We start from the raw sequence: 25,321 nt of genomic DNA, 5'->3' as shown, positions 1-25,321 counted from the left end.
CTGGTGGTGGCAAACCCAAGGGACAGTCGAAGGGGGAGGGGGAGGAGGAGGGGGGCTGAAGAGCGTGCCGACACAGGCAATGCCGGTGCTCATTCAATTATGACGCTGACACCGTGCGCATCAATCTTCAGAGCACGTGGTGGTATGCTTCGATGAGCTGGAAGATCATTCTAGCTGTCTGCACAACCCCTCACCAGCCAAAACATCAAGCGGAAGTAGATGCCAAGACCTGGCTATGTCTATCCAACGGTGTGCCAATTATTAGAATCATCTGACAGCCTCATATCACATTGATTATTTCGGTTGGATTTACGTAGTGGGCCAGTTGAATATTTTTTTTTGCAATTTTTGAGACCTCGGTAGCAACTCTGGAGTCGCTTCGAGTTGGAATATTTTCCGCAATATTCAGCCTGTGGTTTCCCCTCCAACCGATTGTTTTCCGTATCATTAATGAAGGGATGATTTCGTCCATTGGCATAACAGTGGGATACAGTGAGTTACTGTCCTCTTTAACTTTCAATGGGCCCAACCACGGATGATGTTGTCCCGAGGATTTTTTTTTCCCCTGATGCTGTGTTTACGCTTCATCCTGGTAAATTGAATATTGTCCGGAGGCCAAAAACGAGAATGGAACTGGGATACGCGTCTGTTTACCCGAAAACAGATGGCGCAGCCGAGGATAGCCCCCGGGGTTGTGCCGAAAGAGAGGGGGCCAAATTCTAATCCTTTCGATCCCAGGTTTTCGACAGAGGATGAGACGGGCCTACAGCGTATTACGGCTATCGTGGCCACCCATTGCACCTGGTCAATCTGTGAGAGATTTAAAAAAAATATATATAACAAAAATATTCAATCATCCTGAAAATATCAAAGAAGAGGTATCAACTGGTGAATGAAAATTTCGGTGAAAATAATGTATTTTGCATTCACTTGGGTTCAGTGATTTTGGCAACGGAGTGATAGTTGAACAAAAAAAAGGTTTTTAAAATGGATGAAAAATCGCACTGTATGACTCGGGGCAGTGGAATTTCGAGGAGCCGGAGGCTGAGGTGGAATGTATGTAGTCACATCTGGCCACGCTCTCATGCCATCGTTTTTGATTTACACAGTGTGCTGCTAGGGTGGAAATGGAAAATCACGGATACATAACGTTTGATGAGGGGAAATGAGACGAAACACATTGTATATATTACCAGTGTAGGATATGTTGGTCGGGTTAAAAGGGGTTGGTGGGAGGAGGAGGAGGAGGGAGGTTGGGAATGAGGGGATGGAGATTTGGAAGTTGATTTTGGCAGTCCACTGGACATTTCGCTGTCGCGAGGCAATGCATGTAATTTCATAGTCAGTGAACGAGCCATTGAGTATGGTTTGGTAGTGGTTTGATGGTGTATGGTACCCACTCAATGTGAATATACAATAGCCTTTCACGTAGCAGGAAATTCGCTTGATCGGTGCTAAATGCAAGCCTCGGTGGCTATCAAATGGTGTATTGATACCCTCTACAAATATTCGTCTGTACATATATTTTCACTCACTTCTCAATTTCATTCATCAAACTACTTATTCGGTGTACATTGAGTTTATACTTATCGATGATTATTTTTGCAATCAATGCTCGTTTTAATTCTCTGTTTTTATATCGAATTTAAATGATCATGAGCTCGTATTTTTCAATGAAATTTTCTACTGTCAGTGGAAATGGTGACAGTTGTGTCAGACACACCGAGTAGTGAATCCGTGAATTATCGATGGAGGAATATGATTACACAAGCATAACAGAGTGTTATTATAATACTGAGGTAGTTTGGTAGCTACAGTCACCTTCTGCCTCAGTTAATAATTCAATTTCTTCCGTGTCGTCGAGGGCCACCCCGCTTTTCCCTCTTATCTACATTTTCACTGACAACAGTGGTGGACTACCGTTACACCACACAAATGATATACCATCACATAGACATATTCCAAGGTGCATCGATTTTACTCACACCATCTACGAGAAATATGGGAAAGACGTGTACCCATCTCTCTCTCCCTCTCTCGTTTACCTCATACCAGAGACCGTCGCGACGCGCATCGGCCCCTGTGGCCTCCCTCCACCCTCTCTCACCCCCTGACATCGCCTTTCCACAAATGGAAAACGTCATGAAACTGGAGACAAAGACAGCGAGATAGGAGGAAGTGCCTCAACGTCGTCATGCCCTTGTGCCGAGCAGTACGCGCGAAGGAATGAAACCGCCGTCGGCCATTTTGTAAGCTCACTTCCCGGAGGAATCGATGTGACGTCGCCTGGAGGGGCGCTTGCGCCACCAGCCCTCCAGCCAATCCTTTCACATTTCTCGCTCTCACTTTATATCATCTCGATCAATTCAAACTTTCGGCATTTTATTCACCTCTCGTTTACTCTCACTTCAATTTTTTCAACTAAAATTATTATTAAAAATTTTTAGTTACTCACCAACATTCATTTCACCTCATGAACTTTATTGGCATGGAGTCTGGTTTGTTGTATACGCATTTTGCCGTCACCTTCATCGAAATTTATAACTCGGATAATCGCGCGTCTCGGTCCAGGGCGTGCACGCACCTGGCTCTTTATTTTTGATACTCATCTTTTTTTCGTTTCTGCCATGTTTTTTTTTATTCTTTTTATCCCGGGTCTTTCCCCACCCCTCACCAACAACCCCCCCCCCCCCAACTCCACTTCACTCTCTCGAGCTCACGTTTTATTACGATCAGCTACTTTTCGTCCAGCCGGACGAGACTCCGTTCCCTTCTGTCTCTCTGTCTCAGTTACTTCAATGGTATCATGTACACGATTTGCCAGAAGGTGAGACAGAGACTTTAAGGTGCACAAGAGATCCAACGAATCCGCCCGGTGAAGACGAACGAGAGATTCCGATGGGATACGGCGATACTGGCGTATACACCTTGGATTACAGCCTCGGATGATCCTCCCGTGGATGTGCCCCAGGCCGTCGTCAGGTACTCTCTCTCTCTGCATAAACCCTACCCACCACCTACCGAGGTATACTTCATTTATTATGACTGTGATCATCGATTATGCACCGACATCGTTTTTCTTTTCTTTATCATATATATATTTTTTTTAGGTATTTCTCATTTCATATCCTCATCGACAGCACCACACCGGTGTATAGGATAACGCTGAAGGGTACTATACACCTCCGAAAATTCCGTTGCGAATTTACCAAAAAAAAAAAAACCTTTTTTTCCCCCTTTGTTATTTTAATTTTATTTAGTCCTGAGTAACCGGCCAGACACACCAATTTTAGCATATTGCCGAGACTGTGGAGCGATCAGAGGTGTATCGGGGTTTATTCGACAGATAACGATCTTTATAGGCAGCTTATAGCGGTGTATACCATGTATAGGGTATATACGATTTCTCATTTTCAATGAATAAAACATTCACAGATTTGTGGAGGAAAAATTTCAAACTCCGGTGGATATTATACCAACTGCTGCCTGATTCTTCTGGGGTAGAAAAAAAAAATTCTCTTTTTCAATCGTATAATGTATGCGAACATTCATGAGTTCCTGTTCGATAGGTTAAAATTCAGTTTCCTCGTCTGCTTCTCCACAATTCTGTGGAACTCTACCGCAGTGATCTCCCTCTACCGCCAAGTTGAACGTGCTCCAAACGAAATTCCACCATTTTCCACCCTTCAACATTTTTCTCGCTCCTTTCTCTCCCTCTCACTTATTCGATTCTTTTTATTTTTCATTCTACCAACCCTCTGTAGTCGCGCGTACGTTACCTTTTATCATCTATTGAATCGTCGGCTCAATCTCGTCTGGGTCTCCAGAGACAGAATAATATTCTTAAGGAATGCCAGTTGAGATATGCAGCCCTTCTGTGGCCCTCGAAGGAGAAAAAACAAAACTTGATTAGACCGTTGAGTGATTGAGCGCAAATAAATTTGTTAATTTTTTTTTAAACGTGAGGATGAGCGCAAACTCGAGGGATTCCCCCTCTCCGCTTTGTTTTGTCATATTTTTTTTTTTTCATCCCTCTTGAAAAAGTCTTGACAACCCCTCGGGCGTAGAGTGTGTTTCTAGCTCCTGGTGATTGGGAGTCACCCCTCCGGGCAGGGAAAACGGGCTTTACGATGAAACGCATGCGCCAACCATCACGATCCCCTTTGCTTTAGGGTTAGCTGCGGTCCTCCCTGCGGCTAAACAGCCCAGGATGACACGCCCCGGGCTACCAGATCAATAAGATACCTTATACCCTACACCATCTATTCCTCATATACTCCAACAGCCGACCTCTTTGGTTACGCCCTGAAAATTTTCATCAAATTTTCTCGAATAAAAATCATCGAAAGTTCCCTGTTTTCGCGCACGTCATTCGCATTTCTACTGTCGGACATTTCGACGATAATCCGATGGTCATGAACTATTTACGGAAACTTGTTGTCATTAAAAAAATTATCTTTCTTCATTACTCCATAAATCTGTAAAATTTCGCTTTTTCCCTTCCCACCAAATGAGCGGGCGACATTTCACAAATCAAAAGCCAAAAAAATCTCGTAAAACAAATCTAAGATGCACCTCAACATTTAATATCGATTGACATTCAGATCGGGAGATAATCCCTGAAATTTCAATATTTTTTCCAACAAGCTGTGATTTAATAGAAAATCCAACCGGCAAAACCTAAAATTGAATTAATGTCAGGTGCACAGAATCTGTTGTAACTTCCAACCACGCTTCGTATACATTCCAACGTGTATATAGCTCACTGATAAAATTATATTCATCGACCCTGGTGGCGAAAAGAAGAGAACTCCCAGTGTACCATCTCGTTAAAAGTTGTTCCTCTGTATCCACCGCCTTGGTACAGCTCTCTCTACATAAACCTTCTATTGCTGTATGCCACCAATTTTCGTTGTGCGCGGGTCAATCGCAAATTTTCTGGTAAGCTCGCGTGTGTGCCCTGGGCCGTCACGATTTTACGTTAACCGCCGTATTCAGTATAACCGATTCAGAAATTCTCCGTAAAGCAATTTCATCGTCGGGATTCCTTTCACGCCCTTGCTCACGGGCCCAAAAACTTCTCTATACACGCCCTTTAGAGGAGACATGAAGTTACAGCCATTGGTGCATAACTCACGGTCATGTCGTGAAAAGAGACGAGAAATGATGACGAGAAGACATCAGAGAGAACCTGAACACGATACGACATTTACCTTTAATTTGACGTTTTCGTCTCGTCTCTTATTCTGAATTCATATTTCTGACATTGAAATACGAAGAAAATTGTGGGCTCTGGTCCCGATTTTTTTTACTTTTGTTTTTTTTTTTCGATACCCTGTATATTACATTAGTAAGAAATATGCAACTACCAATGGCCGATAACTGAGCCACCACACGAATTATTACAAATAAGTGAACAACATAAGTACAACACATCACCAGCACATGTTAATAGAGCCGGCAAACTCTTTACAACGCTATTTTGTATTTCTCCGAGGGCACTCGTAACAATTTCACACATGTGTTAACTCACAATCTTCACTGTAAAACAAAATAACAAAATGAGAATGTTTACGATGTGATTTAACGTGACGTTGTAACAGTTATTAGACTGACGATTGAAAACCAGCTGCCTCATCTTGTTCAATTTCGTATACACCGAGTGTGTACCAACTGGTTGGAAAAAGATCGAGTGTAAATGTAGGAGTGGCCCGTGGGAATTTTCTTCACTACGAGCTACTCAATGGTAGTTTTATCTCACTGAAGGGTTGTACGAGTATCGTAAACCCCACCGAGTTTTATTCCCACAGCTGATTGGCTCGTACCACGAAAAAAAAAGAAAAAAATAATCACAAAACCACCGACGAATCTTCAAAAGTCCATCAATCTGATGGCATCATTTGCGCCAATCTCAGGATGTGAATCGAGAAAAAAAAAACATCTGCGGTTATGAATTTCCAGGGAAGAGTGCATTTAAACTCACCAAGGCGATGATTTACCTGTAAAAAAAAAATGTACAAAAGTGCATTACTTCTCAACGAGGACATACACCGCTCCGGGGGATGTTCTCATCATTAGGTCGGTCGAGTAAACACAATTAGTGGCTTAAAGATATCAACTACAAATGCTAAACACCGAACAGTACCGATGATTTATCAATAATCAAGTGCAATTGATACGATAAATTCCCGAGTAATCAGTCAATATCATCATAAACATTCCTGAACAAATTAATCGTGAATCAGAGACACACTGACATTGCCAGAAGGTACTCAGAGAAATTCATCCAATACGGTGGCGCGGGCGTCGTACAAGGCCCCCCCTGGATGGGGCCAGACACGAGGATAACCATTGGATATTGCTTCAACAGCCCCGACCAATCCCAATGCGAATTCTTGCTCCGGGGATGCCGTGAGGGCCGCACCCATTTCTCCCACTCCAATCCACTGGCCTTTGGAAGCTAAGGCCCGGTCTTTCTGGTAGCTAAGGCCCCGCGGGCGCAGTAACCCTCGAGTCCTTCTGTACGACGGTTAAAGCCTTCCAAACCTACAACAATACCAATATCTGTAACGTACCAGACATATCGTCAAAACAATATATCGAGGTAACGCGATATATCCGGCTTGTGAATACAAGTGAAACCCTTTTTGATATTTCAAGTACTTTAACCTCAGGGCCACTGAGGGATTATTCACAACAATTGTTCCCTGTACTGTATACATGTATTCACCACGGAATATGATCGTGAACTGACATCGTTGTACCATCGAGTTATAGTGATTGATTTTATACTGTTCGAGTGATAATTTTGATGTTTTGTGTGATTGAATTTTAAAACGATGGCCCGTCGGTGATTAGTGCTTGAACTCGTTTGTTTATCGTATTGATTTCTTTGTTGAGAGGTACTTTGTCGTTGAAAATTTTACCAACGAAATTTATCAAATGCCGAATCTCGATTACTACAACACAGCCAGGATGCACCAAATGGTAACGTTTATTTATCATATTTTACCAGTTTTTTTACTGTGACACTGATTTGTGCGAGAATATCGTGGTTAAGGGGTTTATTCTTAATGTGCTTTTATGAGATAATCGTGGATAATAAATCATCGGGCAAATTACTGAGGCACCAGAGGTCCAAAATTTTCGGTGGATATATAGTTGTATAGTGGGGCTTAATTGACTCGGTGTACGGAAGAGTAGCTCGTCACGCTCATGTGGGTGGTCGCGGGAGGAGGGGGAGGAGGTGGTGAATTTCGTGTACCTCTCGTTCTCTCTCTCCCTGTGTGTTTCGCCTAAAATATTTACCTCCGAGTCTTTAACCATCAAGTCCATTGCAAAGTGCATTACGCTCTCATGGACAATTGACGTTTTCGCGTGGAGTCACATAATGAGAGATGGGGTCAGTTATTTGAGAAAAATATTGGGAGAAATTTCGTCAACGAGTGTAAGTGGCCATCCACCAAGTGAAATAGATACGTTAAAAGCCTTATGGAATATAAATTTACAGATATTGAGCTGTAAATCATTTTGAAATTCTGCGGCGCGAGCCCTGGCTGACCGCAAACGCCGTAATGACAGGCCTCGGGAGAAGTAACTCGTAAAATCTTGGCACAATGGAATCATTCCACGAGTCTCCTTACGACTTCTAGATGTACACTTACCATCCTCATTTCCTCTGTATACATAAACAACTGTTTGCTGTATTAATATTTTCGTCTGGCTTCATAAATTCGACGCGTGTATCGGGGGATAAACGATTTTTCAAAAAAATAAATATGTGAAAAATTACTTGTGACTCGTGTCGCAGGAGGTGGAAGGTAATTTTTATAACGTAAATTATAGGAATTGTCGATCGTAAAAGTTAAACTGTGATTAGCTTCAACAAGCAACTCATGAACTTGAATTTTTTACTTCATGTGGTGTTCGTGGTGGAGATATTTGCGTTAAAGTTCCCAGTTACTTCAGTCATTTCACACTAGTTATTGCTTTCTAATAAATTCTCGGGGTTATTTTTCAAAAGTGACAGTCGACTACTTCTTGTTATCGACATCATCGCGCTCTATCTCGATGATATTCTATAAATTTCACTGGGTTGTGAAGGGGGAGGCTCAGTCGACGGGAATATAATGTTGGTAACGTGGGCGTTGCAATTTAATGGAAGATATGAAAATATAGTTGGGACATGACGGCGATTCGTCTCAACAGCACCTTTGACGGATGAAGGAAATAAATGTATTTCGTTTTATTTTCACCTGTGCCACCGCTGAAGCAATAAATAACCGGCGGCTTAGGTTCGCGCTATTTTACAACCTTTTCGCACTCTGTTTCACTGATCCCAATAACAATCGTTTCCTCCTACTCTTCTGGTCACTACGGACCGGGTCCAATAACATCAGGATAGCCAATCTTCGTGCTAACTAGCCGTTACTGCCAGACAGAGTATATCGGGAACCTGGTTAACCTTTGAACGTTTCACGAAAGCTTTTTGACGAGTTTAAACATTTTTTTGAATGACGTGTCTCTGTTATTTCTCAGTTCGTATATCGTTTTGTCGTCTTATCCTTTGTTTTTTAGAACTATCGAACTCCCTGTCACGTATATGGAGGGGGAAGTTCGATGAAAATTATTTTTATGAGTTTGGTAATTCTGGAGGGAAGTGGCATTGAAATAAAAATTATACGAATGTCACTGAAATAATTATTCGCTAATTTCCTGTAAAAATGAAATTTATTCGGTTATATCATCTGCGTCACTTTCATCTAAACAATTTAAACTCCAAAAATTGCATGTGCGTCATCACAAAATTCTTTTTATATCCACCGGCTCAACTGAAACAATTTATCACTCCAAAATTGTTCTAAAATTCACCCGAAAGACTTACCGCACGTTTGAATTACGCGCGGTTAAATAACACCCGGACAAATTAATCAAAGCAAAAATTTTAATGACAGGGTTATATCGAGGAGTAATTCCCATAATTCGGGGGGGATCCCAATGGTCGAATTTTAATTTGATCGTTCCGCTGAATCCTCTTCCTCTTTCCCCCGACGGGCCGTATATCCCTTACACACCGACGAATAGTTTAATCGCCAAAGCCCTTTTCTCCTTCTACCCTCAATCTCCTGGGTCATCCACCGGTGAATTAATTTTCTTTTTTCCCTTCATCATCACGAAGATGTGCAACAATAAAACCAACGAGCGAAGAACTGTTGAGAGCATCTGAAAATAGAAAAATCTAAGGTGTAGATTATTTGAATGGGGGATGAAGGGAAAAGGTTGAGAACCTAATTTTGGAAGGCACATATTTTTTGACGCGCATACATGCTAGCGGTATCTATATAATAACTGGTTAAATTCCAGTAGTGGGCATCGTTACAAACCGGTAGCCTCTAATCAACTTAATTTCAGGTTGAGCCTTTTTCGCTCAATGTTGGCCAACATCCGAGTTATTCGGTAATTGTAACGGATTGGAATGTTGCGCCTTTCGGTCCCCACCACCGTACCATTTGTACATCGATTCCTCATCCACCTTCGTCCGCGGCATCTTCAGCTTCTTTTCTTTTTGATTCTTCATTTTTTTTTTCCTTTTGTCCCTGTCTGGGGCATTAAATCTTCTTCATTCCTCATCGATACACTCGGTAGAGAAATATAATTCCCCTTTCGATATTCAATATTCGGGCGTGACAGTGGGTTTCACAGATTGGCTTTTGTAGAGTCGATAAAACAGCCTCTAATAAGCAGGTGAGAAAGTATGCGAAACGCCTCCCCCCCCTTCCTCCCTCACCGCGAACATCTCTCTAATGCAACCCCTCACGTCCATCGAGTGTCCTCGGTATGTTGGTAAATTCGCGTTAACGAAGAAATGCAACAAATCACGCGAGCAATTAGATGATGCCGATGTACGGTTTACAAGTCTTCAATGCTGTCTATACCTGGTGATGGCTTTGAATATACTCCGGGTGGTGAGGGATTTTATATGTTACAACCGGCGCTGATGACCCGTCGTTAGGAGTTGTATGGTGGAGACAATAAAGTACCGGGTGGAAGAGGGTAATAAATAAGTTTGATAGTTGATTGCGGAGAATTGTTGATTATTTTACGGAAATTGGAGCAGTTGTTAAACAGAGAAACTACGAGATGGGTGAGATTCACAAGTGAAAAGAAGATGTGAAAATGTCTCGGTGATTTCTGGTTTCGTGTACGGGGAGAGAAATGTTCAATAAAAATTGCAATTTTGTAGTGGTAATTTTTACTGGATATTTTTCTTCGTGAGGGTGTTTTAATATAATCAATTATTCAGGCGAATGATAATCTAGTTGAGCAATGAATTAATTATTGGAAGGATCGATTAACGAAATTTGATATTGTGAAGTTGTGAGTAATAAAAATTGATATTGCTCTCTCGGTTGCGTGAATAGAAATCCGAATTGAGTAGAGATCGATTACTCAGTGCATCACCCATTGAAACTGACAATTATTTGATAATTACTGTGTTCATCTCTTATATTAACTGTCTCTTATTAACCCCATCGAGCGAATAATATCGAATTCCAATTAACGATAGACACAGTCATCAATCATTCTTTCGCTGACTAATGAAGCAATCAAAAAATCTTTCAATTCTCATTACCGATTGATTCAATAATCAACGGAAGATTGATCGCGATTAGTGAATTAATGATTAATGGATCTACACGCAGAGATTAAAAAAAAATTTAATATTTAACGTCGTCTATAGATAAATAATTGGGAACTTCAAAATTTTCAATTCAATAATCTCAGTAAAAAACTAAACGCTACATTCTTCATTCTTCTTGACTAGATCGGGGAGTTATTGAAAATCAAAAATCACTAGCATAACTTAATTAACCCACTCGTCAATTAAAAATACTCCAGTTTTTTCACTACAGTTATAAACCCATCGGAATTATCCCCAGAAAATTCTGCCAAAACTCATAATTTCCGTTCGAAAACTCAATTATAATTTGCTACAAATGCACTGTCTATCAAGACCAATAGAAAATATCAAAAGCCAATCAACAACCTCTCAACAATTTCTTCATCTACAACAAAGACAACCGCAGAATTAAGTGCGATTCGTGTAAAACATCCACGAGCCATATACTCCACTCCACTTCAGAAGTCAAACCATAGAAGCGATATAATATATGGTTCCAAATACAGATATACCCAGCAGTTGAGTGGTTGGAGTTTCAATCTGGAGGTCCAATTTCACGAGTTGGGATGAAAATACGTATTCGGAACCCATTGGAGCGGCTAACGCCCCGGACCCGCTCCATATTCAAGCAGGTAGCTCTCAGCCCGCGTCTCATCGCACTGGTTGCACGTTTATATTTTGCACATGTATAGGTATAGAAACTGTGTAGAGGCCCTGAAATGCCTATGGAGCTTCTCGTGCACCACAGAACATAGCGGCACATTATGAATATTCAAACTTGGCGCTGGCATGGCTGCGTTCAAATCCATTATTCATTTCCGTGGCACCATCGTGCTCATCTCTGCTCTCATTCCACACAACAGCACCAAAAATTCACCCCCCCCCCCACCCCTCATCAGCCCACGGGGCTACCTCTTTCATGCACATTCACAATTAGTACAATTCAAATATGCTGCACATTTTATTGCGTTAGGAAAAAGTGTCGAATTAATCCACACGAAGATAAATATTCAGGAAAATTCTTGAATTCGTTGTTCTGTCATTGATAAAAGGACAACATCGAGACTGTCGATATATCGAAAGTCTGTCATTGATTCCTCGTTGGTTAACAATTTTTTTTTTTGAATTTTTTAGTCTGGAGGAAGCGTTGTTTATGATTACTCCGAGAGAAGAATATAATTTTGCCAATTATAATTGTTTTCTCTATTGGTTTCGCATATTCATTCACAAGGAAATTCGATCCTGGAAATTTTCATCGGTCGATGTAATGGTTATACCTGTCAATTTTTCACCATTTGAATGTGAGGTCACGTTGAGATCAAATCGTTCATGGAATTTGTAATTTCGCTTGGAAATGTTTGAGTAGTATGACATTTACGGGAGTGGAAACTATTGATTTCAAATTAGCGAAACGTGCGTCTAAACGTTTTATGAAACACTTATTTTTGAGTTGGGTGCAAGGGGTAACATAAAAACTTATAATTTACCTGAAACAACAAATCGCAAATTTTCTGCGTTCAAATTTTGATTTAACTCTATTCATTTCACTTGAGGATAATTCCACCAGCAACTTTTTATATTTCATTTGTTAGTCTGTTTTTTTTGGATTCTCAGAATTTCAATAAATCAATTGCGAATATTCCACTTATTTTGGGACAAAATTATAAATTGCTTCAAATTTCGTAATGATCAATATTACGAAATTGACTTCAAAAATTTGGAGAATATTTCTTCGGACCTTTCACCACTAATTTTGTAACGGTGTCCATTCTATCCTCATTAAAGCAATACAATATTTCTTGTGTGATGAAAAATATCAGTCACGTGTCTACGCGATTTTTTGTTAATGAGCGGCTTAACGAGTGTCACGCCCTTTCGCCCACCCCAATCTGTATCACACCCATGCGATCTCAATTTCTCCTATCTCTCGAGTACGATCTACACTTCTCTATCGCCCGGGACAATAATACATATGCCGTAATAGGTATACATGTAGATGTAGATGCAGAGACAGAGGAGACCACTACCAAGATAACAACAATGAATTGTTGGAGCCGAACGGACTCACCCCTCTCAGTATCTGTAGCATTTCACCGTATCTGCATACACTATCTCCTCCATATTCCCTCTCACTGTAATGATCCATTATGGATCTATTACAGTGTCATTAAGTGGGAATTTAATACCTCCAAAATTTGACTCCAACACGGAGAAAAATACAAAAAATATGAGCCCAGCGAATGTACAATTACTTAAAAAATATTATAAAATGGCATTACACCGAGGGAAAAATATAATTTTGCCAACTAAATATTTTTATGACGTGACTTTAAAGCGTCTTTGATACAAATGTTTCTAACAATCGCCCATTGCATACTAATTTGCATTAAATTTTAAAATAGAAATGAGGGAATTATGACTCGCGAAGACCTTTTACAAACCGGTCGAGTAATTTTTACCGGAAGTTTATCTCTGTCCGCAGATAATGGCATATAATAATTTTAATTATTCTGTTTTCCCTCTGTTAGTTATAAGAACTAATTAATGGGGCCCAAGGCCCAGGGAAGATGAAAAAAATTCGTATTTAATTCTCAATCACATCCCGAATTATCTAAATTTATCACATCTCCATTATTTTCTCTGTTCACAGGTAAGTCAAGGGGCAAAAATTATGCGGAGAGTTCACGCTGATGAGTGGCAGTGACTCCTGGTCTCGGTTTTCCACGAAAATACAAATTAACTTGTGGGGTGAGCTAAAGAATTTCAATATAAAGCAAGAGGGAGTTTCTGAGGTCCAAAGGCGCACAACAGACTACCCTTATACTCTTTATTTTCACTCATTCTCCACCGCCCACCCCTTGTCTTCATTGTTGAGCTTGCATTGTTGTATACCTTTTTCCCTCGGTGTCTTCCGGCCAAGTAAATAACCTTCAACGGTGCGTTTACTTGCCTTTACCTTTGCAGTTTATAATGGAGATTATCTTATTTGCGTTGAGACTCGTTTTAGTCGGTGATGTAGCGTTGAACAGTGACACGCAAAAGAACAAGAGAAAAGAAACCAATGAATCGAGGAAGAATAAGCGAATTGTTAACGCAAAATGTATCTTCATCCGTCGGATCGCGGACAATCTGGGATAAAAATAGCAAATTAAAAAAAAAACTATTAGAAGATTATCGCAAAAATGACGTCCATGCACCGCTTTGATAACTATTGCCTACAATTTAACAAATTTTTATCATACCGTATGCGAAGAAAGATAGAAATTACGGAACGGAAATTCTGACAGTAAAGCCATTTCAATAGCGACCTGATCAACCAAAATAAGTTGACTTATTTCTGAGACGAGTTTTTATGCAATATCTCTGAATCTAAAAGAGATAATTAAATTTTCATCATGACATCTATTGTAGAATTCATTTTTCCCCACAAAAAATGTCATAATAAAAATCTCCGAATCTTCCCCAGGTCACGAGATATTCAGCAAAAACACGTCGATACTCAAATGTCACTTATCGGGTTTTACCACTTCACTACTGATTTTTCCCTCGCGCTTGTTTTCTCCACGCGATATTTATACATCGGAATGTCACACATGTATCCACCCACAATGTACCTAATCTCACCACTCCCATCCTAGTTTTCTCTACTGTCTCATCGTGAGCCAGCGACGATACATTATTAATTATCATCTACAGCGGCAGTATGTTATTAGTGTATTAGGCGAAACCGCCCGCCGCGCTTTTGTATTTTGCCTGGAGGCGAAAACTAACCCGAGTAGAGGCCAAAGCCCAGGGTCCAACGTAGCTTCACCTAAGTCACCCAGTTGATAAATACCGTGTCCACTGTTTCTGTTATGCTCCACTCTACAGCAAACCACAACGCACCCCAGCTCTGTCTGTTTAGCTCGAGGCTAGGCGTGAGGCTCTTGCTCAAAGTGACATATACACACATAAACATACCCATATACACACGATAATTACTGTTATCAGTTTACAGAATTGTACAGGTTACATGAAAGGCCCTGGGTGCTGTACCTGTTGCACTGGAAAGCCATCCATCCACGTTTGTGACGGGCATTTGTTCTACTTTTGTTACAGAAATTAATTCGCACACTAGATTTTATTGAAAAAATCATATTGAGTTGGATCATTGACGTGGGTGATAATCGTCACCTGATTTATTCAAAAATTCCTCGAATGAATTATCGAAGCGCCGAGCATTTACCGCGCACTTTCGAGGTGAATATGGAGGACGGGATGATCGACAAGCGCAAAACGAGGGAAAAAATGTGAGGAAGGTGCGGTGGATGTGGAGGAATGAGAGAGAAATGCACACGTTCATTCCACGCCCGCACTGTTAGGCCAGTTTCTCAATTATCATATTCATGATCATGAAACGCGCGCTGAAGTTAACGAAAAAAGAACACGTATAAAATTGCTTTTCAATCCCAATTTATTTTTCATTTTTGTAACACACTTTTACTCTCAATGAGTTACGCATTCCGGGATTTAATTTCTGGGGACTGGAGTATTTAAAGGGCGTTGGTAAATCAACCGATGATGTTGGCAGGTGATAAGACACCTCAGATCCGGATATTCAGGGGGTTGATGCCGGTTTGGGAAGACAACGTAGCAATTAGCCATAGGTTAATGCCGCCGTCTTGCAATTATAATTAGTCAGGACCGCCTCTGTTACCGCCCAACTGCTATATTTCAGGTCTCTTTAGGGTTTTGTTGCGATACAATAGACATGTTTGTACAATGGTAGGGTAAAAGAAGATTTAAGGGAGAGTTTATGTGTTAGTAAGGAACTTTGGAACTCTTAAGGATATTTTTGAATTTTTTTTCGCGTTAGAAATGATTTTCAACTTTTCTAGAAATATATTGAAGGTTCTATTTGAGTTCCATTTCCCCCAATTTTTACTGACACTTCATAAAGTTTTGGAATATGCTGTTTTATTCATTCACTTGGGAAAAGATTCATGGAATAGTTCAATCAATAATAAATAGAATTATCAACAAGCCCTTTACCGACGTGAAATCGTCAATAAATTGCCATTCATAATTTTGCCAGAAAATAATTTCAGAGTTCGAAAAAAATTATAATTTATTGCTAAGTATAATTTGAATGACACTGATTAATATTTATGCATTAAAGTCAATTCTCACTTAATTTAATTACGTGAAAATTAGTGAATGTTTTTGACATTTTCACATGCAATTTCCCACCACGTTAGTAATAAATCAATTGACTCGTAAAACCTTTGATAAAATTGCAATGCCCGGTCCATAGAGCAATGAAAATTATTGACTATTACAAATTCAATTTAATGTCACCGTCACTTTTCGTAATGAGGTTGAGAGCTGAGCTTTCAACGGAATGTAAATTAATGTTTAGCATGAAAAAATCATTCTTTGTTAATTTTCAAAACCAATAACGATATTAATGAACGTTTCGATGTAAAATGGCACTCAAATCGACAATATCGAAAATTGAAACATAACTACCCCTAAAATTTCCTGGAATCTATCATATCGTGTGGGTTCCACAAGTTCCAGTGAAGCCAATACTTAGTTTCATTGGTCATTTTCACTTTTAAATTGACCCCTAATAGGCAGAATCAAAATCAATTGCAGTTTCATAATTTTATTCCTTTTACGGAGTGATCTGATCAAATCCTAATTGAATTAACAGAGAATCACTGAACTCCTTTATTCTCAATACTGACAGGAAAAAAATCCATATTTTACGTGTAGTTGAACCCTCGGAGGTGATGGGCGTTTCCACCATTCTCACGCCCAATCCACAACCCAGCCCGACTTTCACTTCAGAGGGTTAATACCAATTTCCGGGAGAAGTACTTTAAACTTTCGGGGAAGGGGAATTATTAAAAATCCCCGGGATTCCTCACTCTCAAAGTAGCCGCACAATGCAATTCCAAAACTCGACCATTCAATATCAAATTAAAATAAAAATTTACCTGTCAATCAAACCAATTAACCATAAATTCCCCCTATAAATAACGAACATCTCAAAATTCCCCTGGAACTACCCGACTAAAAAAAAATTAAAGCCAATCACCAGATGTCAATAACTCTGTTCTTTCCTGAAAACATTTGCAATTCAGTTTGTAAAATTCACCCGAAGATTTCCAACATTGTGTTCCAATCGCCGGATGAAAGATTACCATGAGAAAGGGATAAAAAGTTCGTCTCCCCTTCTGAATTCTCAAAAAACCGTCGGGAATTTCACGTGGAATGTAAAATCGCCCGGGGGTCAAATCGTTCGGGGATTTCGTACGAGTTAAAGAAAAACCGATGAGTTGGCTCGCACTGCGCACGCGTTTATTCAAATCATCAAAAAGCCCTTGGCACGAAAAACTTGCGGTATTACCCTGTGCACGAAAGAACTACCCATTATACTCACGTATCGTTGTACGTCCATTTTGCGAGACATCATCCTGGTGTATCCACCATTTTCTGAATATGGGTATTACACGTACATAAGATTGCGTTTTGTTGCATTACACCAATTCGAAGTAGAGCCCGAGCCACTTTGCACGAGCTGCATTGGCACGACACACCAGCCAATCGCATGGAATTATCCATTCCGTGGTACCGCTGAGGGCATGAGGGGGAGGAGGGGAAAAAAGAGAGATCGAGAGAAATGCTGGACGAGGGAAAGAGAGAGAAGTGGTGGAGGAGCGCGTGCCTGAGGCCACAAGACCAAGAGATGTTACCCAGGGGTCTTCGGACCTCGCGTGCCCGGCCCATGGCATCCTCATTGCTTCACTCTCTTCACGGTCAGAGGTCATCCTCCAGCACGAGCCACCCCATCCCCTGAGTTCTCAACTTACCAATGTCCCGATTTCATCTTTAAGCCGTGATGTCTCTCCCCCTCTCCACGGGATACCAGGACTCTAACTCCAACACCTTGTGTGGTAAAAAAAAAAATAGAACAATAATTTTTTTTAGTAGCGTATGAGGCGCCTTGATCTAGAGCCTGAAAAAAATTATTATAACAAATTCAAAAGAGAGGAGATTTTTCATGTGGTATATCGTATATTATATGGAATATATAGGGTGATATGCATAGCTTAGCTACACGCTCAAAGAAGGCGCCAAAAAACGTTACATTTTTTTTAAAAAAAGGCACTACCTTTTTGCTGAAACATGAATTTTTACCAACGACTCCTCAACCGCCCTCTCAATCACTCCACCAACACGGGAAATGGTATTCATATCCTCTCACCTTGGCACTTATCTGTCAAATTTCTTTATTTTTTTCATTTTCAACTTTCGTTTTCATCATTTTTTATTTGTTCATTTTCTCACTGCCCCGGGGGGAGGGGCCAAGGCTGTAAATCATCGTCTCCTTCGTTTCAAAGATCCGTGTCGGTAAGGCCATTAATTGTACCGAGTTTTATACCCCTTTAACGCTTGTGCTAAATGAAAATGGTGTAAAAATTGTGACCATATTGTCGGGCATTTCTAAAATTCAATAGATTATTATTCATGATTTTTATGGATTTTTTCATACTCCAATGATGAGGTAATGATTTTTATTTATGAGCCTAAATACCGTACATTCACTCAATGCATTCCTCCTTGATGATCCTAAATTATGGGGTATGCAGCGATTTTATGGAGCCCTCCAAAAATTACCAAAAATTGCCACTTGGCAGAACGATACATTTACCGATTTGTAGTACCGCTTTACCGATCGTCGGGACGTTAACAACTCGGGTGATAACAGAGGAATTGAATGATCAACTGCAGATGCGGATCTCTGCAGCCTCCGCTGTGGGGATTCCCTTTCCACGACAGTACAATCATCCCCACGAGGTGAACTTCGGTACGTGCGTCGATAAAGCAGAAATTCTCGTACTATAGTACACCTGCAAGACACTTTGCACTCCACCAGATGGTTCTTGCGTCGCAAACCGCGCTCTTGTCCCAATTCAAACTCAAATAATGATTTTAATGAAAAAAAATATAGAGTAGTTTCAATCATAGGAAAATCCTGATTGTAATTGAAATAATAAATCGAGTCGACGCGTTTAATGGAGAGCACAAACCCCTTTCACCCCGTGATAATCCCCCGGATAGACCACGGGCTATCAATAACGCGGCGTAATTTATCTGTCCCTCGTTACCACCGAGGGGGCAATTAGCCGTAGTAAAGTAGCTGAGGCCGAGGCGTCATTGATGAGGGCCGATAGAAAGAGAAGACTAAGATCGTCCAATCAAGAAGGCAAGCGTTCATTTGTTGCTAATGACGAGTTGATCTCATCGCTGACGGACTTACAAAACTCATCAACGAGAATATTCTCATCCAATTGAAGTTCTGAATTTCCACCAATCATCTATCAACTATACGGACATAAATATTCAGTAAAAATTGAGGTTCTTAAGTTCATTTATGATTGAAAATTACGGAACTGGCTTTTCGCTAACGGAAAAATTGCCTGATGTTCCCTAAATTTTCAAAATCAAATTTCAATTTTCAATTTTTTTCAATTTTCAAATTCCAGAACATTTCAAATAAATTTCCCAACATTTCCGTTAAATTTTCCTTTACCAGATGTCGCTCTGGACTCGCAAAAAAGACATGTAATTGTTATTAAACATTTATCTCCGTGCGTGCACCTCTTCAACATTTAAAACAACCCCTCCCCCATCGATAACCAGATCAAAACAACATTTTAATCGACTTCAACGGCCTGATTGGCGATTGGTGTATTCGACTGTTCGTGATTGATCGGTCAATATTGTTGCAATGTATGTTGACTGAAGATTAGAGACATTGAAAAAACTCGGAGTTTACTGTACTCAAATCACATTATTCATTTCCGATCGATCATCGATTGGAAAGCCCTCAACAGACTGACACGCGTATAATCAAATAAACCTGGGGCAAACTCTGGTGCATTGGTATCAGCGTTGGAAGCCCAAGACCAGGCGATAGAAAGTAACCGGTGAGATGGGTGTTTGCAGCGTTCTGCAGCGGCCTATATCAGTTGGCTTTAAGATCGAAAATATCTCTCATGCATTAATCATTCTTGTGTATGTACCTTTAGGATCGAGGAATTGTAGGGGGAGCGATGGGGTAGAGGGAGGGGAGGGAGAATCTTAAATCTGTACGCAATACACTGGAGGCTGGTGCCTTGGAGCACACGTCAAGAATCCAGGTATGAGTTGGAGATAAACCAGCGTGACTATTAGTGAATCGACTCTTTATATACGGCAATTGATTCTGTCGATCGTAGCCAATCTGTTGTCGATTGTTGGATACAGACCACTGAAATAGCTACATTATCCTTTACACAATTACCAATACAGTGGTGGCACATGGAGAGTAAAATTGTTTAAAAATTACGGGCCAGTTCCGTAATTTGAGAGGCAAAACAATATTCGGTGAAAATGACGGAAGAGAAAAATTCCAGAAAAAAATGCATAACTGTTTTGTAATTTTTACTGGTACGTAATTTAGGGAGAATTTTTCTCGCCATTTAGGAAATCACGATTGAATATTTCGAGTGAAGTAAAATAGGAATTTTTTTACTCATTTGAAAATGGGGATTTCAATGGAATTCTTGGATGTACTGAAGTATTGAAAATTCAGATGAAATTTTGAATGCTCAGAGATAAATATTCAATAATAGTTCATTTATTCGGGGCTATAGATTTTAGATAATTATGTAGCATAATTTTCGTCGATTCTCTGAGCAAATTACGTTGAATCCATAATTTTTTATTCCTAAATTACGTTTAGGTAATAGTAACATACAGCAACTTTCGAGTCTACTTTACGCTTCAGCTTCAATCATAAAATACCCATCAGTGTTCAAGTATTCAAGATGATTCCTTGACCGTAATTTATGGTGTAGATATTTCTGCGAACGATATAATCTCACCCGAGAATCTACCCGTTACCATTTGCAAATTTACGCACCTATAACTCCATATCAAAGAATTTCCACCAGTATCTGGGGTACAGCATTGAATAACCAATTTTTGATTTTCTTTTCGTGAACGGGGTCGTGGCTGTTCAGCTAATTAATTAACTATTAAGGTAACCCATTATTCCCCTGAGTAATTGAGTGTCTATTGTTCGTAACAAGAGCTGTTGTAATACTTGTAATAACGGCATAGGCATGTCAGGGCAACATATACATATACCACTGGTTATATATAAACCATAACTAGTCAATAACGTAACCTTTTACTTATATATTACCGACAAGAATCGTTGCCTTCCCCCACTCCAATCATCACCACCACCTGCGTTTATCCACAAATTGCGAAGGTTTCGAATGATTCACACGGAAACTGGGACTGACTTCACGATGCCGACTAGACGATAAAGATTTGACCTTTAATCTTCGTGGGGTGCCTTCTCATTTAATTTCTTTTATTCAGTTACCATCGTAAAATCGTTGAAAAAGGACTAAGATTGTATACACGTACATGTGAATACAAAATTAATCACATTGTTTATCGTTTCTTATCAAAATCCAGCAGAAAATATTCATAATGATCGGGTATAAATATTTTAACGGAGTTTTGAATTGGTTATACTGCAAATGTAAGAGAAACTTTACCTGAAAACAGGTGTCTCCGTAAAATGTTTCTCCAGTCACTATAAAAAATATTTTACAACAGTTCAACGATAAATAATCCGTACCGTTAACTATTTTTAAACCATTCAAAGACAACTATCGATGAATTAGTCAAAAAAAAAAAAAAAAATATCAATAGCTTCACCTTTCACAACTGATTTTCGTGAAGGCACTTTGGAATTTTATCAATGCAATTAAGAATCAATAAAATTTTTAACAATCGTATAATTAACATGGCACTGCCAAAGGTCGTTACTGATGTCTGGAATTTTGTTATGAGTTGAGTGTCACGGGTGGTAATTATTAGTAGTACGAGACCGAGAATTTACGAGCCGGATGCTGTCGATGACACACAAGTGAGAAGAGAAAAACTTGACATCCCGACTGCACTAGGGGAGAAAATTCCTGATGAAATCGTGCATATCATCCAGTACAATTCCATCCTGCAGGAGTTACTCGATTCTCGTATGACCGAGGGTTAAATATAAACGTTCAAGATGTTACCATCACCCACGATGACAAAATAAAATGACACATCAAAGATAGGGCGCGGCATTTTGAAATTAAAATCCATCAGTGTTTCTTCAATTGCACGATCTGCGGGGGTGGTCAACCGAGGTAATTACTGGGTGCCGGGGGCGTCACTAGCGAGTAATAGCCGGTAAATCTCTTACCTACGTGAGGATAAAAGAGGGATGAAGAAATGTACAAGATCATTTCTGTACTGCTGAACACGTCTACTGGAATGACACTTTGGTCAAAGGAAAATTGTTTGGTTCATAAAAATTGTGAAATCGGTAATGATCGGTGGTGAATCGTGCGAAACAACTGGACAGTACAATTCAACTGTGGAAGGACAATTGGTGAATCCCTTTGTTACTTCATGACCACCTATGCAGCAAGAGAAGAACAAAAATGCCAATGGAGCATTGAGTAACTTTATATTCCAGATGAATTTTTCTTTTTACTTCTCCATTCGATTATATACTGACAAGTCTTTATCCTTTGTTTTTACGAATTTTTATGTATGTCGTTGGCATTGTGGAAGATCATCTTTATGAATGGGCCGTCGTTCGGAAGGATAACGAGCCACTCTCTGGATCTCACTGAGACTGGGACGACCACTTGATAAATAGCTGTTTGTCATTGCAGCACACCACTGTCTACAATTCAGTGATACAAAGTGAATATCTCCTCGACATTATCGATGATTCATTATCGGACATGAACGAAATCGTAGGGAATGAGGAAAGAAAAAACTTTAAACAACACGAGGAATTTCTAAAACTACCTAAATTTCTATCAGGAAGACCGGAAAAAGAGATATCACAATATCACTTGTGTCGGACGAGGAAGATGTAGAGAGTGGACGAACAAGGTGCGCTGGTCACTGGGGCGTTGACCTGATGCCGCTGGGTCCGGACCAAACGAGTGTGTGAGCACAACGGAATCTCTCTCGGGTTAAGGGAGGGACAAGAGCGCGCGCCTCTTTCCAGCCGAAAAAAAAGTACAAAAATTTATTCAAGAGGACGAGGCAAAAAAAAAAAAAAACGAGCAGTGCGGCGACTCAGGTGAGAGAAGGAGAAGGAGTGAGGAAGAGCAAGTAAAACCCGAACGGAAAAGAAAAATAATACGAGACGCGATCGGGAGTGAGTGCAGGAGAAAAAAGAGCCCCTCCCCCTCCCATCAGGGGGAAATCACAGATAGAGAGAGAGAGAGAGAAAGAGAGATCACAATGAGAGTCATTCGGTGTAAAGATCGAAACTCAATGAATTTTATTTATTACCGACAATCAGCATAAATACCTGAATTATTCATACCGATCTTACGTCCACAAAAACCGTACGAAATCGGATGATTATAATCACGATGTTACGTTACGATATTTGTATAATGCACTTAAAACTCACCGGTATGACTCGTATGCACCTGCAAACAGACTCATTCACTTTCGATGATCAGCCAATTGGAGCGTGACGACGAAACTCACCGTTTCACTCTACCGAATACTCCCGACATTGTCAAGCCCTCATTCCTCTCCCCCAAAACTTGGCCCTCGTTCATTCGTTACTTGATTTACTGTCGTGAATCCAGCGGTGACGTGTGTCCTCGTTACGCCAAAAACTCTTTGTTCTTTTGATCACGCCGAAGAATCATACCAACCCCCACTCCCCCTCTCCTCACCGCCACTCTGATTGTTCGATAGAGCACAAACATCTGCAGCACAAACGAAAATTACAGAAACATCATAAACACAAATCACATTCTTCACATATCAATGGCAAATCGATTGATATTTTTCAAAGTTCCGTAACCGTAGGGTTAACGATACCGATCCATCATACCAGCTCATTCGTATAATGTATCCCATTGGCTAAAAAAACAATGAGAGAAGATGAGTAAAAAAATGAAAATAAAGGAGAACATTACATAGGAACTCTCAACATATTGAATATATATATATTCAATATATTTCTATGCACGAGGTAACGAGAACGCGTGCGCTTTGGCGAAATGGTAACCGAGTTGAATATGATATCACGAGTAACGATTTCCTTCGATGATCGTGAAACCACAAAACTCCAGTCAAGTTTCAACTCAGTTGAAGTACCAAATTATTGAAAGATGAATAACATAATGGAAGTAAAAAATAATAAACTCACCAGTGGACTGGGCCGATATTGGCCTAATGGCCGAGAGAAACCGATCTCCCCTCCTCTCCCCCCCCCCATCCCCCAATCTATCCTTCATTCTGTGGTTTGTACGTATACATGTATACGATTATAACCAATCCCTATACCGCACAGGATCGTGAACAATTTAACGTAAATACAACCATCGAATTACCGGTGTCTACATAACCGGCAAACACTAACGAGACGCGCCCGTGAGTTTGTTGCGATCGTACGTGATCGTTGATCGGGTATTTGACTGGAGGGATTCCTCACGATGGAAGTCATTCGTGAAAGCATAAATAGAAAATCTTCAGCATATAGCGACTGGTAAAAAAGGAAAATCGTTGAAAATCTGAGGTGAAAAAAGGTGAAATGGAAAATATAGACGAGAAGTCTCCGGAGAAATAGCGGTATGATAGGAAATGGCGTATGGTTGACTTTTATCCAGTTTGAAATATAACGAACGTCGTACGAAATCGAACTGAGGAACGAGTATCAAAGAAATGGCCGAGTGTACGTGCACTTGCCATTACCAACACAACATTAAAATAGTGGAAAAAGAACTTGTCCGGTTTAGTGCGGGCACTGCTTACCCAGAACAAACACAGAGAAATTGCAATGGATCGGTAAACCGAGTGAGCCACCTGAGCGATAAAGTAACGAGGTAAACGAATTAATCAGGCTCAACCATGGTGAGCCTCTCCCCTCCCGGTAATTCAACATTTTATCCACCGAGCTAGACCAACATCACAGAAAAAAAAAAATCCATCCGCCGAAGTCCTAATCGTCCGGTTGATTTCAATTTGATACGTGATTCAAATAGTTAACGATGAAAAATCAGTTCAAACAGCCACACCCATTCCCTCCATCATTGGTCAATTCAGGACAAAACTCGATTCCTAATGTATCCTAAATGTAGCAACATAAACATTCAGCAAACTGTACGTGAATGCTTGACGATCTCCATGAAGGATATCCATGGGGTTATCAAAACGATGAGGGGATGTGGACAGGTATTGTTGACGAAGAAAACGCCGATATTTTACATGTTATATCGTATATCGTATCAGTGACTTGGATGGCCTTTCCCATCATCGACGCCTTCCACTCTATTGTCAATGGGATCACACACGTGTCCCATGAATGAAAAAAAAAATCGTCCAAACCTACGTAGACGATGGAATACTCGGTTAGTCTGCGAGGGGATGAAAGCCCTATCTGCATCCGGCAGTCGATACACGAGAATAGCCGAGAAAATATGCTCAAAGATTTCTCTTGGGGGGAGGGGGGGGGGAGAATACTGGTTGATTTTTATTTTTCAAAAAAACATCGATCGACCCTCT

At 40.3% G+C, this 25,321-nt stretch overlaps 1 protein-coding gene and 1 long non-coding RNA gene across 5 annotated transcripts in view; one reads left to right on the top strand and one right to left on the bottom strand.

Annotated features, from left to right (window-relative positions):
* The window catches only part of Tfap-2 (Transcription factor AP-2), a 97,092-nt gene that overhangs the window by 28,774 nt on the left and 42,997 nt on the right, over positions 1-25,321 (top strand). The window contains exon 1 of one of the 3 annotated variants that reach the window (XM_064131078.1): positions 6,541-6,987. The exons of the other annotated variants lie outside the window; for them this stretch is intronic. Coding sequence (XP_063987148.1) covers positions 6,943-6,987 — 45 coding nt within the window. The 5' untranslated portion in view covers positions 6,541-6,942. Of the gene's footprint in view, positions 1-6,540; positions 6,988-25,321 lie in introns of those variants that run through there. 3 annotated transcript variants of the gene reach the window in all.
* LOC135167688 (uncharacterized) lies at positions 8,758-23,632 on the bottom strand. 2 transcript variants are annotated; one of them, XR_010299906.1, is made up of 3 exons: positions 23,214-23,632; positions 17,109-17,614; positions 8,758-9,222 (listed from the first exon to the last, which is right to left on the bottom strand). It is a non-coding gene; the product is annotated as an uncharacterized LOC135167688 (long non-coding RNA). The 2 variants fall into 2 exon arrangements; XR_010299907.1 differs by having other exon boundaries at positions 17,539-17,614.

This window comes from Diachasmimorpha longicaudata, chromosome 11 (genome assembly GCF_034640455.1).
Source record: "Diachasmimorpha longicaudata isolate KC_UGA_2023 chromosome 11, iyDiaLong2, whole genome shotgun sequence".
Taxonomy (NCBI): Eukaryota; Metazoa; Arthropoda; class Insecta; order Hymenoptera; family Braconidae; genus Diachasmimorpha; species Diachasmimorpha longicaudata.
The sequence above is the reverse complement of the archived record's forward strand: the minus strand, read 5'-3'. Positions and strand labels throughout refer to the sequence as shown.